We start from the raw sequence: 25,784 nt of genomic DNA on the forward strand, positions 1-25,784 counted from the left end.
TTTTTGGTTTTGTGAGTGAATGAGTAAATATGGAGAAATTATTTGAATGTCGATGACGTTAAATAATTTGGAATAAATGTTATATAGCGAGTATAGCTCAACGGTAATTGACACACATGTATATATATATATATATATAATCAAAAGATTGTGAGTTTGATCTCTCACCTCAATATTGCACCAAAAAAGAAGAGATAATAATAATTTGGAATAAATGTATATTTGCCGAATAACTTTTTAGTAAATCTGGGTGCAATTTTATGGTTTAGTCAAAGAAATTAGGGTATTGGGACAGTGCATGGGCTGCTTAAAGTTTGAACCCAAACGGCTCTTTGATTAATTTAAGGACAAAAGTAAGGTGATGGGATGATAGTGGCTCATTTGGGGACTTCAAAAGACACTATAATGATAGGTTTGTCTAAGAACATTATTGTTCAATTAAAGTAAAGGAGTTACACGGCAAAAAAGGAAGAGACAGGACTGCCTCGTCTATGTATTTGGTTGGTTTCTCTTCTGAAGATGTGCGCGCAATATGAGAAATATGAGCTTGGTGCCTCCCTCTCCCCTTCATGCTCTCTCTTCTCTTCTCTCTTTTCAAATTAATGTTTGTCTTGCTCTTCTTATCCCTTCTCTCTTTTTTCTCTCTTCCTCCATTTCTATTATCTTCTCTCGTTCTTTTTATTTCTCCTCCCACTTCTTCATCTTTCTGACCGACTGACTGTTGGTATAGTTGGTCGATTCTTCTAAAATTGACGAAAATCAACTTATTGGTGATTAGCGTTAGTTTGAGCCAAAAACTGATTTTGACTTATCCATGATCACCCCTAACACAACTTACGAGATTCTTGTGCAAGAGGGAAAACAAAGATGTTATACCTCTAATCTAAAGCTTTAGTCTCATCTTAAACAAAGAATAAGGAGAATATGAAACACCGTTGGTAAATGTAGCTCCAGCTAGGTGCAAGTAGAAAAATGAATTGAAAAATGAAAATTTATGTTTTTATCTTCTTAAAGTCTGTATAATTCGAAAATATCTTAATTTTTTAAAGAAGAATAAACAAAAAGAACATTTATGTTCTTACTATCTATTACGATATTTAATTAAGTTGATAATTTTTTTTAAGTATAACAATTGAATATTCACACATTTGACCTTAAGAGAAAAATTATATGTTAATTATCACTAAACCATATCATGTTCATACAGTTGGTAATTTTCAAAAAAGTAATTAACCAAAAACTAAGAATATGTAAAAGGGGAACTTGGATATATTCAAAATAAGCGAAATTAATTATAAATATAATAACAGTATTATAAATTTGTAAATATAGGAGTAAAACCCTTAATTCAAACCCACCACGAAGGAGATTAAATTAACTTCTAAATTGGGAATAATTTATTTCTCCAGCAATATCTTATTCCGTACATTTTATGTTGGTTGGAGATAGGCATTCAGAAAAAAATGGTCATAGTTACAAAATCATATTAATGTTATTATAAATAAGACGCGATGAAATTTTCCCCTAGGTCGTAATCATAATTTTACATGTAATTTTTCTAAAAAAAAAAAAAGGTTACATGTAATTAATAATTAATTATTGCTCCTCCGGTACCATCATGTTTATATATTAGTCATTTTTATAGGAAAAAAGGACTTAAATGTCAGATTTGATTCGTTTTTCTTGCCCATAAACAAATGACAAGTGGTACATCAAATTGAACTTTTTTTGTTTTATTTTATTTCCATAGGTTACGTCCAATGCATGATTTCAAAAAATAAAAAAAATATCACAATTTTAGAAAATTTTAATTCATAATATACTATTTTGGTACCTGTACTTTCCATTTTGATTTATTTTGGTCCAGTTTGGTAATGTACTTGCTCAAATGATTATGGTACCTATCTCTGACCAAAAGATCTTGAGTTCGAATCCCGATTTTTTTTTAGTACAACATGTTTGGGAGAGGATTTGAACTCGCAACCTCTTAGTTGGAGGTATATACCAATTACCGTTGAGCTATGCTCGTTTTGACAGAATGAGAATAAGATTGATGGGGTGTGGTAGAGGAATCTGATTGTCTAATTCGAGAGGATCAGATTATCAAGTTTGAGGTGTCATCATTTGATTCTATTTTTACAATTTTGTAAACATCATCAAAAGAGATAAAAACTTAATTCCCATTCTTTAATTTCTATTCTAATGTAAATAGAGCCTAAAAATAAAAGTACGTCCACTAAAATAGTACTTTTAACCCTCCTCAAAATTAAAGATTGAACTTTACGGGGGAGGTTGAGAGTTGGAAATAAAAAACAATTGTTGGAGTTTATTATAGTGATAAATGGTTGAGAATTAAAATGGTCAATTTGTGAAGACCATAAAATTCAAAGCGGCACACGCTCGAAAGCGACGCTCTTAAAGCCCAATTTGGCCATTAACAAAACAACTTTTCCAACCAAAATTTAATAATAAGAAAGATAGGTAAATAAATAATTATAAAGACCATGATTCATAATTTCTATGACACGTGGCAGTTAAATATTAAAATTAAAATAAAGACGTAACTTTTTTTTGTTTTCCTTTTTCAAAAAAAGACCTATTTGACAAACCGCGTCATTCGAAGTCAATCCCACGTCAACTTACAAAAAATCATAAATATTAACATAAAGAAAAGAAGATATGCTTTATTTGTTTATTTTATATTTTTATCTAATTATAATTTTGGTCCCTAACATTTAATGTTGTGTTTATTTAATTACTGAACTAAAAAAATTTAATTTAGATTTTTGTTAGGGAGGTTGATGGAGCTGAAAATGTTCAACCGTACATTCACGCTATTTGGTAAATATTGCTTACCTAATTTTTTAGGTACCTCTCCTCTATTGACAAGTTTTATTGGCTAAATATGTACTTCCATTAATTTAGGACTATATAAATAACATAGATATAGTTGGTAAAATTTTAAAGTTGGTCAAACTCGTCTGAAATTAATCCACTTGGCACACACCGTTGTACAATATTTCTAGTTAATATAGTACTTAACATGCATGGTAAGAAATAGTTTGATCAATTATTTACCTTTTAACTATATATGGATGAATTTGTACGGTCATTCTTTTTTAGTTTAGTTGTTAGATTTTGAGGTAATATTGTTTTATTTTATTTTCATTTCCCATCGGATAGGTAACCTACTTATTTATATGGATGATTTCTTTACCAATTTTGATTAATACATGAATTATTTATATCAGATTGTGTTATTTCTTAGAAATTAAACAAATAAATAAAAATGTATTTAAAAAAATATTTATCCATCCCCAGCTCCATGAACATCTCCAATTACGAATTCAACTTAAAGTTAAAGACTAAACACCTCTAATTTCTGGTTTAGTTCTCTCTCCATATTTATTGAATTAAAAAATAAAAACAAAGCCTTGGATATAATATAATTGAGTTAACTTATTATAAGAACAGTTTTTGTTTTGTTCATAAAAATAACTGCTAATATCACAAAAGGAAAAAAAAAAGCAAAACATAAATAAGTAGTAAGTCAATTAATATTTAAGTTAATAAGTGATCATTATAATTTTAGTCCATCAACATCAATAAGTGAACTATTGACAGTTGCAAATCAATGATTAGCATTATTGAATTAATAAAAATGGCTAATAAAATTAATGGAAAAATTCAAAAATTTTATTTCATGTGGAAAAATTCAACTTTTATTGCAATTTTGAATTTCATCGTATTTCAAAAGAAGCATACGCTATCTACCATTCAACTATACATAAAATGATATATATTTTACTTTAGATTAGACTTATGTCTTGCTCATTATTTTCTTAAAAAAATAAAATATAAAAAATAATTAATTATGTAAAAAAATAAAAACTTCTAACGGATACGCATATTGTCAATCTTTTAAAAATTTCTATCAATTACTTACCACTACTGAATCTACGTCTTTAATTCAAACATGTATGAATATTTAATGAAAAATATGTATTAATTCCTGTTCAGATAATCCGATGTTAAGACAAATTATATTATTTATTAGAGTATAAAAGTGCAATTTGACAGATTCATTTGTAAAATTAAGAAAAAGGTTATATCTGTAATTATCTGTATGAAAATATATAAATATTTAAAAAAGAGATCCCAATTTCCAATAACTATAATAATTAAATTGGTAACACAGCACAACACAAACGCAACGCGTAGCGTTGTGAATTGGTTGAAGCATTATTATTATTATTATTATTATTTATTATTTATTCCTCTACTTTTCTTTTTTAGTAAAATTATAAAATACATTAACACAACACAATGCATTATAATTTATAGTTTAGAGGAATATAATATAATAAGAAAACAGAAAAAAAAAATGACAGAGAGGAAAAGAAGAGAAATCAAAGGACGTGACAGTACAGCGCGAGAAACAAAAAAGAGACGTTAATAGCCAATTTACCAAGTTACCCTTTCACTCCCAAAAACGACAACTCAATGCAGAGAGAAAAGACAGAGGTCTTGTCAGTACCCAGCGATGGAAAATAAACCCAAAAACCAAAAAAATAAATTAAAGAAAAAAGAAAACAAGAGAGAGAAGAAGAAGAAGAACAGGAGCGAGAGAGAGAAACCGCAACCGAGCAAGCTCCATGAGAAGACGAAGGAAGAGTAAGAAATCTGCTCCTTCTTAACCTCTGTCTCTCTCTCCTCTGCGTGAATCCCAAGCTTCTGCTTCTCTGTTTTCTTCTTCTTTATGAGTTCTTGAGTAGGAGCAGAGGAGCTGTGGTGGAGCTGTGGTCGAGGACTGATTCTCAGTTATGGGCTGCTGCGGATCCTCCTTACACAGACGATTTGGAAGCAAGAGCAGGAGCAACCATCTCTCCCACGCCCAGAACAATTTCCCTTCTAATGGGTCCGACCCTGCTGCCGCCGCCGCTGCCGCCACCGCCGGAGTCCCTTCCTTCTCCGAGTTCTCCCTCGCCGACCTCAGAGCCGCTACCAACAATTTCAGCTCCGATTACATCGTCTCCGAGAGCGGCGAAAAAGCTCCCAATGTCGTCTACAAGGGCCGCTTACAGAACCAGAACAATCGCCGCTGGATCGCCGTCAAGAAGTTCACCAAATTGGCCTGGCCTGATCCCAAGCAGTTCGCTGTATTTCTCGACTTCTCTCTTCTTGTTTTCTTTTCCCCATTCGTTTTTACATTTTCCCAATTCGTAGGGTTTAATTTGGTTCAGGAGGAAGCATCGGGCGTCGGGAAATTGAGGCACAAAAGGCTCGCCAATCTCATTGGGTATTGCTGTGAAGGCGACGAGAGGCTTCTTGTTGCGGAGTACATGCCCAATGACACCCTCGCCAAACATCTCTTCCACTGTAAGTTCTTCTAATTTCTTCTTACCAATTATTAATTCATTTGGATTACCAGGTTTTTTGTAGCTCAATTTCTTGTTCCATTAGTTGTTAATTAGCGATTTCTATTTTTGGGTTTTGTCTCTTTTGGAGTCGTGGGCTTTCAGAACACTGTGAAGTAACATAGTGATGTCTTATCCTATTCCTATAATTGGTGTTTGTTTATTACGTTGGCTATGTTAAAAGGGATTGATGATGTATGCAATAACAGTTGCTTTATACAGTCAACATCTGGTTTTTCTCAGTCTTTGAGGAATTGAAATGTTTGCCAATTTTATTTTATTTTACTTTTTTTTTTAATGCCATTTCTTGGACAGTTTGCTCTAATATGGCAAGAAACTTTTTTGTTTACTTGACAGGGGAGAACCAAACCATTGAGTGGGCTATGAGATTACGAGTTGCTTTATATATTGCTGAAGCATTAGACTATTGTAGCTCTCAGGAACGTCCATTATACCATGACTTGAACGCATATAGGGTTCTATTTGACGAGGTGCTGTTATTACTAATCTCTTTTTACGAAGATGCTATCGGATTTTATATGTTATACAGTTGGATATGTTTCGTTTTCGATTGATTTTTTAATATTACATTTGGGTGATTCTGCTTAGATTCTTCCATTCAGTAATCCTTTTTATGTATGCAAGCAATGTGGTAACTTTTGAATGGTTTTTGGCAGGGCGGTGACCCTCGACTTTCTTGTTTCGGATTGATGAAAAACAGCAGGGATGGTAAAAGTTACAGCACCAATCTTGCCTATACGCCACCTGAATATTTGAGAAATGGTATTTATCTTCTTCGTGTGGCAATAATTGATATATTTATGTTTCGACTTTACTGGTTTCTTTAGTGAATGAATAAATGTTTTCTTTTATCTGTATTAAGTTTTTGGTTTGAGTGTTTATTAACAGTCTACAATTTAATGGTTCCCCTTAGGCATTAGTCAGCAATCTCTTATTCAACATTTTGAAGTTAGTAATTTATGTTACAAATTTGCTTTATTTTAAATTTGAAAATAGAAGACTCTGGATAATCCAGGTGAGACAATTTGAGATGGGAGTGACCTGCCTCGGGGTAATGGAAACTTGGATACTTACATTACTGCAAATAGTCTTGTTTGCGGCCTATGGTTGTTAAGTTATAGCAGCCCTAAGCAACATCCAACTGCTCCAATCCAATAGGTTTCCACTTAAGTGTCTCAAGGAGCCTTCTAAGAGTCTGTTTATTCTGTTTTTTCAAAGATATATTAATTGTAGGTACCCTACCATCAGATACTGACAATCTTCTCCTAATACGATAAATTGGATTGAATTTTGCAATTTTTTTGTTTACAACACCTGGATGTGACATGAGCAAAGGGGTTCTGGAATTGTTTACTTTTTATTTGAGAAGCGCTAAAATAATTTATTTTGGCTTTTTTACTTGGGTGGATCTTGAAAGATCTCCCTCCAGGTCTTACATATGACTTTCTGCAGAATTCTAGATCGAGATATGAGATCTAAGTATGGAATTCAATTTACTCACTTTTAATTGAGCATCCGTTTGCCAGAATTGGAAATATTGTATTTTACATATCCATATAATTGAGTCATTTGAATTTCAAAATAGTGTTACATTACTATTTGACTTGCTATAACATTGGAAGAAATTGACTGCTTGATAAAATATCTTGATGTATTTGTTTGAGATAACGATAACATTATCATAGTGTTAATAGGGGAAAAATTGTTGTTATATTGTTTTTGGCTTGCCTGAGCAACAACCATAGCATTAACAAAAACTACAACATTTATGTTTTTCAGGGAGAGTGACTGCAGAAAGTGTCATTTTTAGCTTTGGAACTGTCCTCTTAGATCTACTAAGTGGGAAGCACATCCCTCCTAGTCATGTAAGAGTTTGGTTTTCTTTTTACCATGCATAGGTTTAATTTGTAAAGCGCAATGAACTTTTTTGAAGCTAATTTAATCATTAGTCATAAAAGAATTTATATTTTAGTACCGACTTCCCTCTCCAATAAACAGTAAACTACTACGTGTTTCTCCACAATGAGTCAAATTATTCATAATATATAATTTATTCGGCTTACTCTATGACATTTGTTAGTGATTATTAGGATAGGAATGTGATAATGTATTTTAAAGCCATGGCAACAATTTCGTAGTTGATGCATTTAGATTTTGAACTTGCCTTTAATTTAATCTGTATACACAGGCACTTGATATGATACGAGGCAAAAACATTCTTCTCTTAATGGATTCACATTTGGAGGGTAACTTTTCAACTGAGGAGGCAACTGTGGTTTTTGATCTTGCTTCACGATGCTTACAATATGAACCTCGGGATCGACCAAATACGCAGGACCTTGTTGCAACCCTTGCCCCTTTGCAGAATAAACCTGATGTAAGTAGCCATGTTATGAGGTTGCATTTAAATAGATTTCACATTACCTCTTGAGAGTATCAAATATTATATGCCCGCTCTTTTTGATTTGAACTGGAACATATTCCACTGTTTGTTTGTGTATTGCATATCATGATTTAAACTATCCTAAGTTGTGTAATTTATTTATATTGGTCTATGATTGCATATCAAATATTTTATGCCGACCACAATAAATCGACTCAAATGCCTTTGAAGTTTGAAGTCATGAGTACAAGCCATATGGGTCAATTTGGATCTAAAAAATATTTACTTGTTTCTAAAAATCAATTATTACAGGTCGGGGCATTTGCCACTGGATTAATTGGTCTGTGCGTGAAATAGGCTTGGACACTCATGATTAAAAAATATTAATTTATGCGTTTTTATATAGGTTCGGTTACAAGTTTAGTTAATGAACTTTGAATTTGGTATCTAATAGGTTGCTGAAACTTTAGAAAATGTCTAATATGTCTCTGAACTTTCATTTTGTATCAAATAGATCCTTGAATTTGAATAATATCTAATAGATCCCTAAACTTTAAATTTTGTATTTAAATAGGCTTTTAAATTTCAATTTGTGTCTAATAGGTCATTGACCTATTTGACATTTTTTTAAAAAATTTACGGAACTATTAAATACGAAGTTGAAAGTTTACGGTTTTGTTAGACACAAAATTCAATTGTATGTCTAATAAATCTGTTAATTTAAATTTTTTTAATATATTATGTTAAGGACAACCACTCACGTAAATCGTTTTGAACGGACGTCGTATAAGATACATTGGAAGTTCAGGGACTTATTACTTATTAGATACTTTAAAAATTCAAAAACTTAACACAAAATTGAAAGGTTAGAGGCCTATTATATACTTTGTAAAGTTCAAGTACCTATATATACAAACTTGTAATTTAACATTTTATATATTATGTTTTTGTGATTTGAGGGCTTTATATCCAAATATATTTGAGTTCTCATCTTTGTAGATGTACATTATCTTTGATTGAATGTGCCAAGTACACTCCTATATTGATTTATGCCCTAACCTGATAAGATTTGTCTTGTTTAAAGAATGAGCTGTACAATCTGACAACACAAAGATTGCAGGTTCCATCTTATGTGATGCTAGGAATTCCCAAGCATGAGGAAGCACCTCCAACTCCACAACATCCTCTCACACCAATGGGCGATGCTTGTGCACGAATGGATCTCACTGCTATCCATCAAATTTTGGTGATGACACACTACAAAGACGATGAAGGAACAAATGAGGTAAAAAGAGTTGGTACACTCCTAATAAGAAGGGTGTGTTTGGGAGTGATTTTAGCATGACTTTTATCATTGTCAAAATCCCTTTTGGTCATGTTTGACAAATTAAAAAATTGATTTTAGAGAAACATAAAATCACTTAAAATTGATTTTTAAAGTATCACTTGGGTGGTGATTTTGGAAAATCAATTATTCTTAAATTTGTTTTTTCAAAATCACTCATTCTACCATCACTCCCAAACACACCTTAAGTGTTCTTATTTTCTGCCTAATGTGTTCAATTTCTACCATTCTTTTTCAGTTGTCTTTCCAAGAATGGACCCAACAAATGAGAGACATGTTGGAAGCAAGGAAGCGAGGGGACTTGGCATTTCGTGACAGAGATTTTAAAACAGCAATTGACTGTTATTCTCAGGTTTGCGTTTCACTCGACTAATTACCAATCTACTTCGTTAGAGAAGATTTCATCTCTTCCAAGTTTCAACTAGTAGTGTTGGGAAAAAAAAAGATCAATGGATCGTCCTGTAAGTTCTTCCAACAGTAACTATTTGATTTTCCCTCACTAAATCTATGGGATATAAACTCTGTTTTTTTTTTTCACAAATTGCTCACAACCACTCAAGTCTCTTTTATCTGGATTTTATATAAATAAAACCTTAACAAAAAGACTATATTTATAGGAAGTCAAATATCCTCATCCTTATTAGAAAACAATATCTTAATCTTTGTAAGAAAGCAGTATCATATTCCTTATAAAAATTCGTAGTAGTGTTGAAAATTCTTTTCCTCGCAGGACAGGAGTCTCCTGTTTTGGCTCCATTATCCCAACAAGTAGTGCACCCAACTTGAGAGCTTTCCCCTGTTTCTGTCCATGAGTAGGATTCTTTAATGAATCCCATCATTTTTGTTTCGTATAGGGTGGGATGTTAGCCTTGGCAAATCTAAAAACTTCCGCTAATGATTTTGAAACACGTGCAAGCAGTTGATCTTGGGATGTGTGTAGTGTATGGTACTAACTAGCACGCATCCATGTCTGTCTGTTGGCTTGCTAAATGTCTATGCTGTTGCTTCATCTTATTATTACTTCCAAAATTTCCCACCAAGTACCAAAAGGAGCCACTTTTGTCCTTTTTGTTCAGGTTGTGTATGGGAATGGAACAATAGTTCTAGTAGACTAACTTAATGTAGGTAAAGAATGTAGGTTAAATCACAAATTTAGTTCCTCAATTTTGGTATGTCTAATAGGTTCTTGAATTTTAAAATGTCTAATTGGCCTTGAACTTTCAGAGTGTATCTAATAAGTTCTTGAATTTTAAAATGTGTCTAATTGGTCTTGAACTTTGGGAGTGTGTCTAATAGGTTCAATAGATTCTTGAATTTTAAAATGTAACGAATATGTTCTAAACTTTAAAATTTGTTTTTTTTTTCACAAGTTATAATTTGTTTAATAGGTCCTTAAATTTTAATTTTGTGTCTATTAGGTCATTAACTTATTCAATATTTTAAAAAATTCAGGGTTGTATCAAATGATAGAACCTTGACCTTTTAGTGAATATTATAAAATTTATAAGAAGTCTAGAGACTTGTTAGACATGAAATTTAAAGCTTATTAAACATTTTAAAAGTTAAGAGATATATTATATTAGACACAAAGTTCAAGAACTAATTGGACACACCATTGAAAGTTCAAAGACTAGTAATTTAACCAAGAATGTAACTATATGTAAATATATTCTTAACAAGAGGAGTAAAATGAAAGAATAAAGAAGGGCTATGAGTTTAATTTTCAAAGTCAAACAAAAATTAAATTCACAATGCTCTTTGAATGTGCAGTTCATAGATGTCGGTACCATGGTTTCTCCCACTGTTTATGCAAGGAGAAGTCTGTGTTATCTTCTCTGCGACCAACCAGACGCTGCTCTTCGAGACGCCATGCAAGCGCAATGCGTTTACCCCGATTGGTCCACATCATTTTACATGCAGGCTGTTGCACTTGCCAAGCTAGACATGCACAAGGACGCAGCTGACATGTTGAACGAGGCTGCTGCATTGGAAGAGAGAAGGCAAAAAGGCAGCGGTCGGGGATCCTGAGAATCGACTCCTGTAAGTGCCCTTCCTGCATTGTTCCTGGTTCGTCGTTTGCTGTTGATAGTTTTTGAGACGGGAAAATAATGTGGAGAGTTGCACTTAAAAGTTGAAATTTTATTAAATGTGATCATGAAATCAAATTGTAACATAGAGAGGAATTTGTGCCATCTCAATAATTGTGTTATTTTTTTCCGTCCAAATTGGGAAATAATTTCGGGGTCTTTCTATTTATTATGTGTACAAGCTTTAATACAACATATTTAGATTTTTGAGTGTGCATAATTGTGCCACGGCAAATATCAGCGTATTATTCATAGAATGGAGCCGACAACTTAACCAACGCTTATTTTCATATATTTTTGCAGAAATTTCCTTTGAGATCAATAGAATATATTCATTTAAAAAAATATAATCTATAATGTGTGTAATCAATGTCTTTTTATTTGCATTTTGTAATTATCACTTTTTATGTTTTTAATTGATGTTCTTTTCAGCGCTTTTGATATGTCATTGTAATAGAAATTTTATGCTGTGCACATTTTGGTAATTTGAGTTGGTCATATATAGGAACCGTCGGGTTTAAATTGGATGGTCAACCCAACCTAACCCAATATTTTTGGGTTGGGTCGGGTTGGGTTGTCGGTTTGTCTATCTTTTTATTTTTTTTATTTTTAATTATAACGGCGGCGACAAGAAGTTAGGATTAAAACTTAATGGACGGATGAGATTAAGATAAAAAAAATGGAAGAAGATAATATGAAAACCTTAAATGAAGGGTGATGATTAACACTAAATGGACGGTAACATTGAGGATAAATATTATATATAATTAAGAAAAATACACATATATGCATAAATTCGGGTTGGGTTGGGTTGATCCGATTTTTTAAAGGTTGAACCCGAGACCCAACCCAACTCGATCGGGTTGGGAAAACCACAACCCAACCCAACCCAAGGCTTCATCTAACCCAACCCAACCCTTACAGTTTGGGTTGGGTTCGTCGGATTGTCGGGATTTTTTAATACTCCTAATTCCTCTTGAAGTCAAACACTTCATTTGGAAAGTTTTTCACAACATTATCCTTATCAGACAATTTAATCTCAAGAGGTATGGATACTTCTACTCACTACCCTATGTGTGAACTCATATGGAGACGTTGGAACATAACTTGTCTGAGTGCAGCAGTGCTTATTGTCGGTGGGATTTATGCGTTCCGACAGTGCTTTCTGTTGAACGTTTTTGAATCAGAGAGTGTTTAGGTGAAGTGTTGAGCTCGATCGAATTGGAATTTGCTGTTGCGGCATGCTGGGCAATTTGGAAACGACAGAAACAGGAGGATTAGGAACCATCAAGTTTGTGAGCCCACGGTGAACAGTGTGTCGCAACGTCATCGCGACGCGGAGCGGTCGATATCATCCCCTGACGGGTCTCTTTCGAGATTAAGGTTTGGAGTCGCCACCAATCGACGTCATCCCCTGTCTCTTTTGAGATTAAGGTTTGAAGTCGCCACCAATCTCTAAGAGGTGTGATTGGTCACCTATTTAAAAAAACTTGGTCTACGGAAATAGAATTTTGGTTCGGGAGTCGGTTGAGCGTAGGGAAGTTGTTAGCATCCTACGACACCCGTTCGAAAACGGTACCATATTTTGTCGAAAATTATCCTATTATACTTGGTCCAAAAAGAAAAATACTTTTGTGTTTGATTTTAAATGTCTCAAATTTGTTGGTTGATATTTTACGATAGAATATGAACCAACAAGCATAAGTGGCGCAAAGACCATTAGAAAAACAAATTATCACCTCGATAATATTGGAAAGATCCAATTTCTGTCATGGGGGTTTTCAAAATAATTATTTAGTAAAAAAGAAAAATTAATAAATAAAAAATAAATTTTGTGTAGGGCCCATCAAGACTTGAACTTGTGACATAAGAATCTATACATAAACTTCTTACCAATGTGTCAACATCCTAAGATATTATTTAACATTTTATATAAATGTTTTAAGATTTGAAATCCCATAAAAACGAAAGTTTTTTTTATTTAAAAAAATATTTTATCTAAAATAGCTGTTTTGTAAAAATAATGAAAAAAAATTAATTTAGGCAAGCAAAAACTTGAACTTGAGACATGAGGATTACTCCTAAGTAACCTACCACTAAGCCAACACCACATGATAGAACTTAACTTAATTCTTATCATACAAATCTTTAGTTTTAAAACAAATTGTTAAAAAAAAAATAAAAAATAAAACTAAAACCGAAATAATGATAATAATAATAATAATAATAAAATAAATTTTTTTTTTATTTTGTTTTAGATTTGAAATTCTTCTAATAAACTTCCTTAAAACTAAAAAAAACATTTAAAACAAACTTGTTTTAAAGAGGAAAAAAAATCATATTTAAAACAAACTTATTTAAAAATAATCAAACCATATTTAAACAAATTTATTTTAATATATATATATATATATATATATATATATATATATATATATATATCAAATTTAAAACAAACTTATTTAAAACAAATTTATTAAAAAAAAATCAAAAAATTTCTAAAACAATTTTTTTCTAGATCACGTACTGCAGTGAGGAAATCCTTGGTGTGCCCGCGGGTCTGAAACCGTGAAGGAGCACTCGAGGTCGGAGTCAGGTTGTCGGTGATCCGTGCGTCGGTTGTACAAGTTGTTCGTTATATTATTGTTGTCCGTCGGGATTATAGAGCTTTGCGCCGGACTACTGTGGTACAGGTTGTCTGTGTATCGTCGGGGTCGCTGGTCTGGGTGAAGAAGAAGAGAGAGTGATGGTAGAGAGAAAGAATGAAGTGAATTTTTCTTCGTCTTCTCTGTATGGGTGTTCAATACACCTAAAAATAACCATAAAAAAGAAAAAGAGGCAAGAGAAGAGAGAAAAACAGGGAGGAGAAGAAGGGAAGGGGATACACATATGAACGATTTTATCAAAGGGGAGAAAAAAACTGTTTTTTTTAAATCTTAAAATCAATTAAAAAAACCAATTATTTTCAAATAAAATCTAATTTTAAAACTTAATTTGATTTAGTTAAAACTTTACATTAAATTTTAATTTTATAATAAAGTAAACTATGTTATTTTAAACTAAATCAATAAATATAATAAAATAATAAATAAATCAGTAATAAATATTTTTTTTTAAAAACGAAAGCGAGCCGAACCAAATACGGTATCTACACAATGCTTCAATTTTTTCTTACCTCGAATCGTATCAGAAGACTTCCTCTCGACGAGCTGGGTCTGTTTGGGGAAGATCATTCGAGAATTGAATTAGCTTCTTGGGTTGACGATATTATGATCATGAAGAGAAAATTCAAAGGGCTGCTTTTTATTCACATCAATGGAAATATGAATTGTCAGGTGACATTTTGGCTAAGAAAGTTAGTTACAGTAATGTTTATCGTTTATGGGAAAACTGCTTTTCTAATGCATCTCATAAAGGTCATTCTTTCCATATATGTAACCTACTGTGGTATTTCTCTTTAATAAGTTGTGAAAGTTTCTTGGGAAATTGACAGATTTGACCTTTAAAAGTTTTCACTTTGTCCAACTAACCTTAATTAGAAAAAAGTTTTCAAATGAACAATTTGATTATTTGGAATAGAATATTGAAGAGTTAAATTACTATTTTAGCCTCAATATGGAAAGCAGATGAGAATTCGCAAACGAACCAATAACAACGGGTGTGATCGAATAAACACGGCCGTGGTGTTAATGAAATATCTCTCATGGGCGAGGTTTAACGTGGTTACTGTTAGCTGTACCACGGCTGTGAAACAGAGAACCACGACCTTGAATTTAATGACCATTATACCCCTAAGTTTAAATTTTAACCGTGGTATCCTCCCATTCCATTTTCCTTTCTTTTCTTGTGTTTTCTGTTTCGTTTTCGCCAATCTGATTTACTTTTCTGTTCCATCTTCCTCTCTATTGATTTCTTTCAATTTTTTGCTCTGAATCGCATCTCATATCTGAAACTTCGAGGTTTGCACATTTTATTTGGTATTTGCGTCGCTTTTAGGGCTAGAAAAAGATATTTTTTCTACTGATTGTTGCGTGATTTTCGTTATTCGTCCTTGCATTGCTTCAATGGCCGCGTATTTTGTATTTTCCTTGGTTCATGCACTCCTAGGGCTCGAAATCGGCATATTTTCCTTATGATTTTGTTGTCTCTATATTTTCCCTATATTTGATTTTGCTGTCTTCGTCTTTGTTTGCGGTTGGTTGGATAGGGCTTTAGGGTTTGTGTTTTCTGTTGTATAAATGGTTGAAATTGTGGGGTTGCATGGTAGTATGTGATTTATGTGTATTGGTGGTTAAGTTTTTGTGTGGGTTTTGTGTGTTTTCATCTGAGGAAGAACGAGGTTATGCGTTTTCGAAAATTCTGATTGAACCACGGTTGTGAGCGTGACCATGAATTTGGACAGAACCCTAATGGTTCGTTGAAAAATCATGGTTGCACCCACGACCGTGGTTTTCCAATGAACCATTAGAGTTCTGTCCAAATTCACAGTCACGTTCACGGCCATGGTTCAATCAGAATTTTTGAAAATGAAGAATTGCGTTATGTCTAAATTCTCGGTCTTACCACGACCAAGGTCGTGACCGAGAATTTTGACAGAATCAAGTCGTGGATATTATGATGTGTTGCTCCGGGCTAGCATTGACATGCATGGAAATAATAAAACTTGCTGCCAGATTTTTGTTTTTGTGAATCTTCAAGTGAATGCACAATTGTCTAATTAACTTTAAGCATGAAAAGTCTTAGATTTGCCATCTTTGAGTAGGTTCTTGTTCTTTTCTCATGTCGATGATGATAATTAGGAATATGCATGAGCTTTGTTTTCTACTATTTAGATCAAGCTATGACTCATTTGCCACGTTGTTTTAAGATAAACTCATTTCTGCTTCTTTAGTTTTAACCTTTAAACTTTTTACATCTTTTAAGAGGATCCTTGTCCTTTAGTGGTAAAAAATTTTTACGCACCATCGAAATTTTCACACTTAAAACTAGTGAAGACACTGTGTCCCTCAAGTTTGGGGGAGTAGCGTAAGCAAGCCTAATAGAATGCAGTGAAAAAAATAAAATAAAATAAGAAAGGTAAGAAAAAGTGTGGAAAAACGAAGAAAAAAAGTGGCAAAAGAAAAAAAAGGAAAAAGTGATAGAAATTTTTGCAAAGAAAAGCAAAATGAAAATAAGAGTGGAAAGACAAAAGCGTGAAAGGAACGTAATGAGAGAATAAAAGTAAGGAAGCTTGCCTTAACTCAGTTCCCACTCTATTTGCGAAAAGAGTCTCGCTTAGGGATACTCGTAATTTTATGGTAGCAACTTTGATCTAGCCTGACTTTGTGCAACTCACTAATCGACAAGCTCGGATTGGTTGCCAGCCTAGAGAATCCCTTGAGTGACTGTCCTGTTTTCGAGTCATTTTTGTGCTAGAAAATTTTCATTAAAGGGAGTGTGCATAGTCTCTACTGAATTTGAAAAAGTTTTTTTGAGTTAGATAATAGAAGAATTTGAAAAGCTTTTATCTTTTAAACAAAGACGACCTTATGATGATTTTGCTTGAGAAAAATAGTAGGGATTAAAGCTTTGACGTTCCTCCTGAGACACCATATGAGCAAATTAGTCCCTGTGGAGACGAACTTGGAATATTTCCAGATTATTACTTGTGACAGTGTGCACTTGCACTCGTCCCTCTTGCTATTAAGCAGAGGCGCAACACCTACTTATTAATAAGTCACGGTCGTGGTGTTCAGAAATAGAGGCCGTGTTGGTTAAAATTCACCACGACCGTGATTGACACAAACTCGCCCGTTAAATCTTCCAGAACATGTGCATTCATCCCTAATTGTGACCTCGGGCGTGTTTAGATATATTTCAACCATGTTAGTTTGCTGGGTAATGAAAAATATATCAACTGGTTCAATCAAACAATAGAACACTTAATAGTAGTACAACGTTCTACAAAATAAGGTTACTCAAGGATAAGAGTACAACGTTTAGCAAAGTAAAATGAAAAATATATCAGCTAATGTTTTACATGTCCCCATCCGTAGTTCTAAGTGGTTGGCGGCATGTTTTTCTATTATGTCCCATGTTGCCACATCGATTGCATTTGTGGACTTGGCGTGTCTCCCCAACAGATGGGATCCGTACAGTTTGATTTCGGCCAACACGTTTAACATATTTGGGTGGCTCCACTTTAAATTCGACAAAATTATCAGGTAAAATCCAATCAACTTCATCACCGGGAGGGTAAACAGGTTCGACATATGCATTAATAAGAGTTTCTAGACTACATGCAGGTGAGCACAGTGTGTACCTGTTCACGTTCCGATAGGTTGCCGTTGCAATGGCGTGCGAGCAAGGAAGTTGGAAGTAGTCAAACTCTTTACATCCACATGTCCTTGCACTTAAATTCACCCGTACCCTTCTTAGTCCATCGCTCACCTCCTACTCATGGTGATCAATTGGTGTTATGGAGTGAGTACTAGAGAGGTTCTCCACAGTACGCATTTTAGTTCACTGTAGTCAGTATGAATAGTTTCGTGACTGGATGCATACGTTCACCTCTAGTATAACCAGCAATGTAAGAGCGCTCTCGCATATTCAAGCAGTGCAATGAATGGCAATGAACGTGCATGGACGAGGACTGCATTCATAGACTCCACAATATTAGATGTCATTTGGTCATACCTCAAATCCGGTTGAAATGCACGAGTCCAGTTTTCAAAACCGATTCATTCCAAGCACAGTTGGACCTCTGGAAATCCGACTAGTTGGGAAAAGTAGTACCTGAACTCTGACTTCCGGCATGCCTTTGTTGCTAATATGAAAATTTCTTCAACGACATCCTTGTACCCATTTTCATACCCATTCCCACCATCCTCAGTATGACATTCATCATCATCATTCTCATTCGCTTTGAACCACAGACTCAACATCGTTCTCGTACAATTGACCATAATATGGAGATTCATCGTCTCCTAGGTTACATGAGACAACATTATCGGTCAATGGTGTAACTGGTGGGACGAATGAGGGGAGACATACATCCTTTAAAGGAGAGTGAATAGACACAGAAGGGCCGAACATGGATCATTCTGGCATGGGTAGTATGGAAATGAAGACAATATATGGGTTTCCAAGATAATATTTCCTTTGTTGCTTCCACTACCATATGATGCTTTAGGTTGGACGGTTATGTACAAGGGTACTTGTGATGGATCGGGAGGGTCATTCAAATAGAATCTCAAATTGGCATCATCAAATATCAGATAGCTTGGGACTTCGAACTGAAATAAGATCTATATATATACTATATAATAAGATTAGATCAGTCAGGATCAATTCTAGTAAGAATGTGCAAAGCACTTACTAGGTCGACATATGTTATCGCTTCATCGACATTTAGCCCACCCATAACGCCACCTTCATACACCATACCAACCTCGTTCCATTTGCCACCGTAGATCACGAATAGTCGACGTATTCTGCATGGATAATAATAACAACACAAATGTAATTAGTAATCAATGTTGCACACCACGACCGTGAGAACCAACAACCACGACCGAAAATTACCCAACAACTGACCACGACCGTTAGACTAAGAAATTGTATCCGTATACAACCACGACCGAAGGAACTAATTACCACGGGTGTGAATCAAACAATCAAGAAACACAGGCAATTAAAGTGTATCTGTATACAACCACGACCCCAACATCATCTTCAACCACGACCGTGAATCAAACAAACATTGACCACGACCTTGAGACGAAGATTCACGACTGAGTTTCATTGACTTTTTTTTTTAGTTAACTATTAACCAACAAATATACCCAGAAAAGTTCAGACATTAAATTCACTTCGGACTCCAACTATATACATCAAATTCAGAACGAATCGAAAACAATATTATGAACAACTCAAAGACTAACTTCGTTCAGGATGTCAAAGATGAACAAATGACTTCCTTTAAGGTGTTCACGATGTGAAAATGTTGGAAAAAGTATGGACGTTCTTCAAACATGAAAGATGTCCGCGAGGACAATAAAGACTGAACAAACCTTTATTCTCTACAACCCGTGCGAATGTGTGGGTATATATTAAGTGATAGTACAAAAATTTGGTGGAGAATTAATAAGTTGGTGGTACTTCATTTAATTCACAGCTGTAAAGCATGTCCACCTCGCCCGAGATTTTATTGTCCTCCACCTTCGCAATCTGTGCAATATTTGTTGTAGATTCATTAATTCAGGGGTATATTTGTCATTACATCCTCTCTGATACGTCACAAAATAATAAAATGGGTCATTTGAAAACTTTTTTCTAATTAAGGTCAGTTGGGCAAACTGAAAACTTTAAGGGTCAAATCTGTCAATTTCCCAAGTTTCTTGCATAAATTTATAAAAATAGAGCAAGTGTATTTAACAATTTTTTAATATTTGTTTAAAACGTGGGAACGATGTCATTTGATTGAATTTTGTATAGATAGTTTTGCCCCATCAATTATTCCAATCAAATTTAACTATTTTTATTGATGATCTACTTGAATGTATGTTGACAGCTATTAATTGTCAATTAAAATGTAATATAATTGATGATTAATACCCTAGACAACCACATAACAAACAAAAAAAAAATCAGAAAAATCCAAAAAAATTCAAACTAAATAAACAAAGAGATAATTGAAAAAAATGAAGAAAAAAACATCTTGTGATTGTGGAAGCTACTCGTGTTGACAAATGAAAGATAAGATAGGACTACTACTACGTGGAGTTTTTGTAGGACAAAGGACAACGATTAGAACATAATGTGAGAATTTCAAAAAGTGAAGATTTAAAAGTTATGACATTTTGTGACAATTAAAAATCTTATGACCTTTCATGAAAGTTACAAAGATGTCATAAGTAATATGCAAATGTCTCAAAAAAAAGTTATGATCTTTCGTGACAGGTAAAAAATGTTATAAATTATGGATATTGTATAAATATATTTTTTTTCTGCCAAAATTGCGTCTCCATCGTGACAATTTTTAACTGTCATGGAATAAAAAAAAAAAAAATTCAGTTTTTGTGACCGTTTTTAACTATCATAAAATCCAAAAAATCCGAAAAATAGCTTTTTCCTGCAAAAAAAAATGTGCCCTCAAAATTTGTGACAATTTTTTTTGCTTCAATACTTTTTACCACTCATAACTGTCATGAAAGCTCAATTTCGTAGTAGTGTCTAATGAAAAATATTTTTATAATCCAATCATAAACGCTAAGTCCATCTCGAAACTAGTGAAAAGGTGGTGCTCCATTGTTCAATTCCTGAAATTAACACTTAAGCGAATTACTCATCTTACTTACATTATATAGGAAGGAGAAAATTTTATGAGATTATGTTTTCCAGTTTCTTATTTGGTCATATCTCAAAAATAGTAAGCTTATTGAATAGGTTAAAAAAATCATTCTCACGATTTACATGACATACTTTCACATGTAGAGGTTTATTATTACTCACTCATGATTAAGATTGAGTCGCACACGATCATTGTGTGAAATATATATTTATATCTTTTTTTTAATGAATTTATAAAGAAAGATTAAATATATCTTGGTTTAGTCATATACAAACTTTGTGGTATATGATACCCCGCTCGTATATCCTCTCCACATGATTGCTAATAAATGATTTGTAACTTTTAGAAAGTGAGTTGTATCAACAATGTTAATAAGATACTTATCTATGTTATTATACTTCTTGAACATGATCCACTTATATTAACTACATACTATTCAAGTGAACCTGAGTATAGCCCAATTGGTTAAAATACTCATTTCTGATCAAAATGTCATGAGTTCGAATTCACACCCTCACATATACTAAAAAAAATTACATAAAGTTCAAAGATTACTTTTATAAACTTGAACTTTTATAAACTTGAACTTCACAAAATAGATAATGAAACATTGCATACCATCCAAATGATCAAAAATAATTATTTTTTAATAAATAATAAAATATTTACTAATTATGAGACTTTAGTGTATAAATTCCAATCTTAAAAACTTTCAAATTTCTTACAAAATCCTCCTACTCATGGAAGAGTTTTCTATGGGGAAAGGATCTACAAGTTAAAGACTTTCATATGAGAATTGGAAATGGATTAACTATTGATGCCTATAACGACCATGGATTTCCAAGTCCTTGAATTTTTGGCCTCATCCCGCTCATCCTTCATCTTTGGGCAGCAGAGTGGCAGATTATATTCTCCCTAATGGAGTTTGGGATTCACAAAGAGTATCTACTTCTTTCAGCCCAGAAGACTGTGATCTTATTTTGACCATTCCTATTTGCAATTATAATTCTAATGATTCTTGGCTTTGCCACTACGATAAGCGGGGACATATAGTGTTAAAAGTGGCTACAAGCTTTTTATGAACTTAAAGTGTGATATGCTCTCTACAAGCAATAGCAGATGGGGTTCTTCATGGCAGGAAATTTGGAAGTTAAATATTCCATCAAAAATAAAGAATTTCATGTGGAAAGCTTTTCATGAACATTTGTCTTCAATGGCTATTTTGCACTCCAGAGGTTTAGAAGTAGTACCTTTTTGCTGTTGCTCATCCAAGCCGGAAACAATAGCCCACTCCATTTTCTTCTACAAGCGAGCTCGGAAAATTTGGAGCACGATCTTCCTTTCGATTTGTTTCCCAGCTGTCCAACATAGACGTTTTCAGAAATTTGGGAAGACATAACTTTGCATTTTTTACTGGAGATGAAATGAACCTCGCGACGTTTACCTGTTGGGCAATTTGGTCTGATAGAAATTCTGATTTTCACGGTCATCTCCTTCTGGATCTTGACTTTCGATGCAATTGGATCACTTCTTACCTTGAGAATTTCAGACGAGCGACCACTTATCCTTCAATCTCCCCATCTCCGGCTACTACTTCGGGTGTTTCTCCTTCGTGGAGCGCCCCACTTGCCAATTTCACGAAGTTAAATGTGGATGGAGCCTGTCGGTCTTCACAAACTGGATTGGGGATGCTTCTGCGTGACCACAGTGGTAGTCTTTTGGCAGCGAAATCCCAAGTTCTTTCTTTTCCCCTTCCCCTCTGTTAGCGGAAATCAGGGCCATTTTAGAAGGCATGTGATTGGCATCTTCCTTGGGTTTTCTGCATCTCCAAGTGGAATTCGACTCTCGGCTTGCCATTCAGCTCATCAATGGTGAAAGATCAACTTTAGGAGATGAACTCAACTGGCTTTTGGAAGTAAAAACCCTAGCTCATGCCTTCTCTTTAATCTCCTTCTATTACATTCCTCGTGGTTGTAATCACTCTTGCGCACACACTTGCTAAACATGTTGGGATTATAGAGCCAAAACATGAAACTCATATCCTATGAAGAAAAAGATTTTTCAACACTATTACCAATTCCTATCGGGAGTAGGATATTGTTGTCTTATAAGGATTACAATATTGTTTTCCTATAAGAATTAGGATATTTGACATCTTATAAATTGAGTCTTTATGTTAAGATTTCATTTGTACAGAATCCAAATAAAAGAGACTTGAGTGGTTGTGGGTAGTGTTGAAAAGGATTCTGTATCCAGTGGGTTTAGTGAGTGTTTTTCATTCCTGTACCTAAGTATAGTGTGTTATAATACTTAGAAGCTAGAGGGCTTTTGTTGGGACCTCTAGGGGATATTTTTGGGGAGAGTTTTGTATTCTAATCCTTAAACAATTATTAGTGAATTACCCACATCTGAGTGGAAGACTGTACGTAGTCCTTAGTGGTGAACCAGTATAATTTACTTTGTCGTTATTCTTGTGCTTTTACAGTTTTCTTCTTATTTTCATATATTTTGGTTGTGTTTGGATATTTATGTGGAAGGGGAAATTATTCAGGGTCTTCAATTTCCCAACAAGTGGTATAGGGTTGCAGCATCATGGGTGATAGATATCAAACACACCATTATTATGAAGGGGTCCTGAAGTTCAATGAGGAGAATTTCAGTTTTTGGAAGATGCATGTAAATGATTTTCTTATATGCAAGAAGATACACAAGACTTTGGGAGAGAGATCAGCAGGGATGGTAGACAATGATTGGAATGAGATAGATGAACAGACCGTTGCCAACATTAGAATGACGTTAATAATGAATGTTTGTAGTTTGGTGGCGAAAGAAACTACAACGAAAAATTTGTTGAAGGCCTTGCAAGACAGGTATGAAAAACCTTCTGCTAATACAAAAATACTTCTATGGATGAAGTATTTTAATATCCACATGGAGGAGGGAACCTCGGTGAATTCCCACATTAATGAACTCACCGATATCTTGAACAAGTTAGAAGGGATGAGTGTTAAGATTGACGAGGAGGTGAAAGCTATGAGGCTGTTGACGTCATTGCCTGACAGTTGGGAGATGTTGAAGACCGCAGTGTCGAATTCGCTAGAGAAAAATAGCTTGAAATTTACAGCTATTTGTGATGCCGCCTTATCTGAGGAAGCCCAGAGAAAATTAGGGAAAATGTCTGTATTTACTTCAGGAGTAGAAAACGAGGTTGAATCAGCTTTGGTAGTTCAGAACAAAGGGAAGACAAAGATGAGTTACAATGGAAAGCAGCAGCAGAAATATAGCAGGGATATTGGGAGTTCCAGTGGAGAAGTAGAGTGTTATTACTGCCACAAGAAGGGACACATTAAACGCTTTTGTAGGAAGTTTAAAGAAGATCTTGAGAAGGGGAACACTATTAGAAATGTTGTAACAGAAAAAGAACGGATTGAATAGTTTCTAGCTTGTGTTCAGAGGAACATATCTGTAGACCAGTGGGTGGTTGACACAGCAGCATCAGTGCACGTTGCTTCAGACAGACGTTGGTTCTCATCTCTTATTGTAGGTGAATATGGTTCAGTGAAGATGGGGAATGAGAGTATCTCTAAGGTGAGAGGAATTGGAAATTTGTTTGAAGATAGGCGAACGGGTCGAGTTGGTACTACGAGGTGTCAGGTATATTCCTAGCTTCAAATTTAATTTGTTGTCCGCAAGGAAGCTAGATGACGATGACTACAGTAGTGAGTTTAGTGGAGGTGCTGTAAGCTCAAGAGGGAATCCAGGGTGGTGGCAACAGGCCACAAGAGATCTTCTGTTTATGTGTAAGAATTTGGGTTGCCAAGGGTTTACTGAGACAGACAATGCACAGAGTAGCTGCAGATGGTTCAGGGCGAGACCTTAGAGGACCAGCAACAATGATGGCCAGAACAGATCAGAAGAATCTGCCATCAGCTCAAGTTAAACAGTTGAGAAGTACAGAAAAGGGAAAAGAGAATTTGATAGGCCATTGAGTTCATACCTCAGCTGTCAGACATTCAAGTGAGCTGGTGAAGTCACATAGGCGAATTAGTGCATTGAAGGGTACGGGTTCTGTTTTTAGTGTGGCGACAGACTTGGGTGGGAGCACCAAGTCATCAGGGGAATCTTCCTTCAGTGGTCGTTGGGTTCGATCGAGAAAGGAAGCGATGGGGACCACTTAGATCAAGTGGGAGTACGTGGCTATGTCTCTAAGTCTGGGGGACAAGACCACGTAGAGCTGTCCAGTCTCGGAGCAGAGTCCGACGATGCTTGAGTAGGGCTAAGCAGTATTGATCAGTTCGTTAATGGAGGAGTCAGAATTGTACCTTGACAGAGGGTGTCAAGAAGTAGATGGGGTACTATTGATACAGTGGGAGGCAGAGAATTGTCGTTTTGTCTCCAAGTGAGAGATTGTTGGGATTATGGAGCCAAAACAGGAAACCCATATCCTATGAAGAAAAAGATTTTTCAACACTATTACCAATTCCTACCGGGAGTAGGATATTGTTGTCTTATAAGGATTACAATATTGTTTTCCTATAAGAATTAGGATATTTGGCCTCTTATAAATAGAGCCTTTATGTTAAGGTTTCATTTGTACAGAATCCAAATAAAAGAGACTTGAGTGGTTGTGGGTAGTGTTGAAAAGGATTCTGTATCCAGTGGGTTTAGTGAGTGTTTTTCATTCCTGTACCTAAGTATAATGTGTTATAATACTTAGAAGCTAGAGGGCTTTTGTTGGGACCTCTAGTGAATATTTTTGGGGAGAGTTTTGTATTCTAATCCTTAAACAATTATTAGTGAATTACCCACATTTGAGTGGAAGACTGGACGTAGCACTTAGTGGTGAACCAGTATAATTTACTGTGCCGTTATTCTTGTGCTTTTACAGTTTCTTCATATTTTCATATATTTTAGTTGTGTTTGGATATTTATGTGGAAGGGGAAATTATTTAGTGTCTTCAATTTTCCAACAAAACATGGACAGTTGAACCCTTTTTTTTGGCACCATTCTTTCCTTTATGGTTGTCAAACTTAGCTAATGGAGACTTCCTTCTTCTATAGCCCAAGTGGTATTTATTTAATCAATTAAATATTTTTCTCTAAAAAAAAAAAATTTCAAATTTCCAGCACCTATCCCCTTGTGCTATACATGTAGTGCAAAATTTATATCTTTCATTACTCCAATTCGCATCACACATAG

At 34.4% G+C, this 25,784-nt stretch overlaps 1 protein-coding gene and 1 long non-coding RNA gene across 3 annotated transcripts; one reads left to right on the forward strand and one right to left on the reverse strand.

The window, feature by feature from the left end:
• Window positions 1-4,539: 4,539 nt before the first annotated feature.
• LOC111020720 (serine/threonine-protein kinase BSK1) lies at window positions 4,540-11,531 on the forward strand. The gene is made up of 10 exons (XM_022297460.2): window positions 4,540-4,674; window positions 4,776-5,159; window positions 5,244-5,379; window positions 5,775-5,908; window positions 6,095-6,200; window positions 7,218-7,303; window positions 7,627-7,815; window positions 8,942-9,106; window positions 9,405-9,518; window positions 10,937-11,531. Exons 2-10 carry the CDS (start codon window positions 4,824-4,826, stop codon window positions 11,192-11,194), a joined length of 1,524 nt encoding a protein of 507 aa, XP_022153152.1. The 5' UTR covers window positions 4,540-4,674; window positions 4,776-4,823; the 3' UTR covers window positions 11,195-11,531.
• A 5,622-nt stretch (window positions 11,532-17,153) lies between these two features.
• Window positions 17,154-22,651, reverse strand: LOC148209832 (uncharacterized). 2 transcript variants are annotated; one of them, XR_015792686.1, is made up of 3 exons: window positions 22,029-22,646; window positions 21,835-21,942; window positions 17,154-18,725 (listed from the first exon to the last, which is right to left on the reverse strand). It is a non-coding gene; the product is annotated as an uncharacterized LOC148209832 (long non-coding RNA). The 2 variants fall into 2 exon arrangements; XR_015792685.1 differs by lacking the exon at window positions 17,154-18,725 and having other exon boundaries at window positions 21,200-21,942; window positions 22,029-22,651.
• Between the last annotated feature and the right edge of the window lie 3,133 nt (window positions 22,652-25,784).

Source organism: Momordica charantia (genome assembly GCF_013281855.1).
Source record: "Momordica charantia cultivar OHB3-1 chromosome 8 unlocalized genomic scaffold, Mcharantia_2.0 BLBB01000008.1, whole genome shotgun sequence".
Lineage (NCBI taxonomy): Eukaryota > Viridiplantae > Streptophyta > Magnoliopsida > Cucurbitales > Cucurbitaceae > Momordica > Momordica charantia.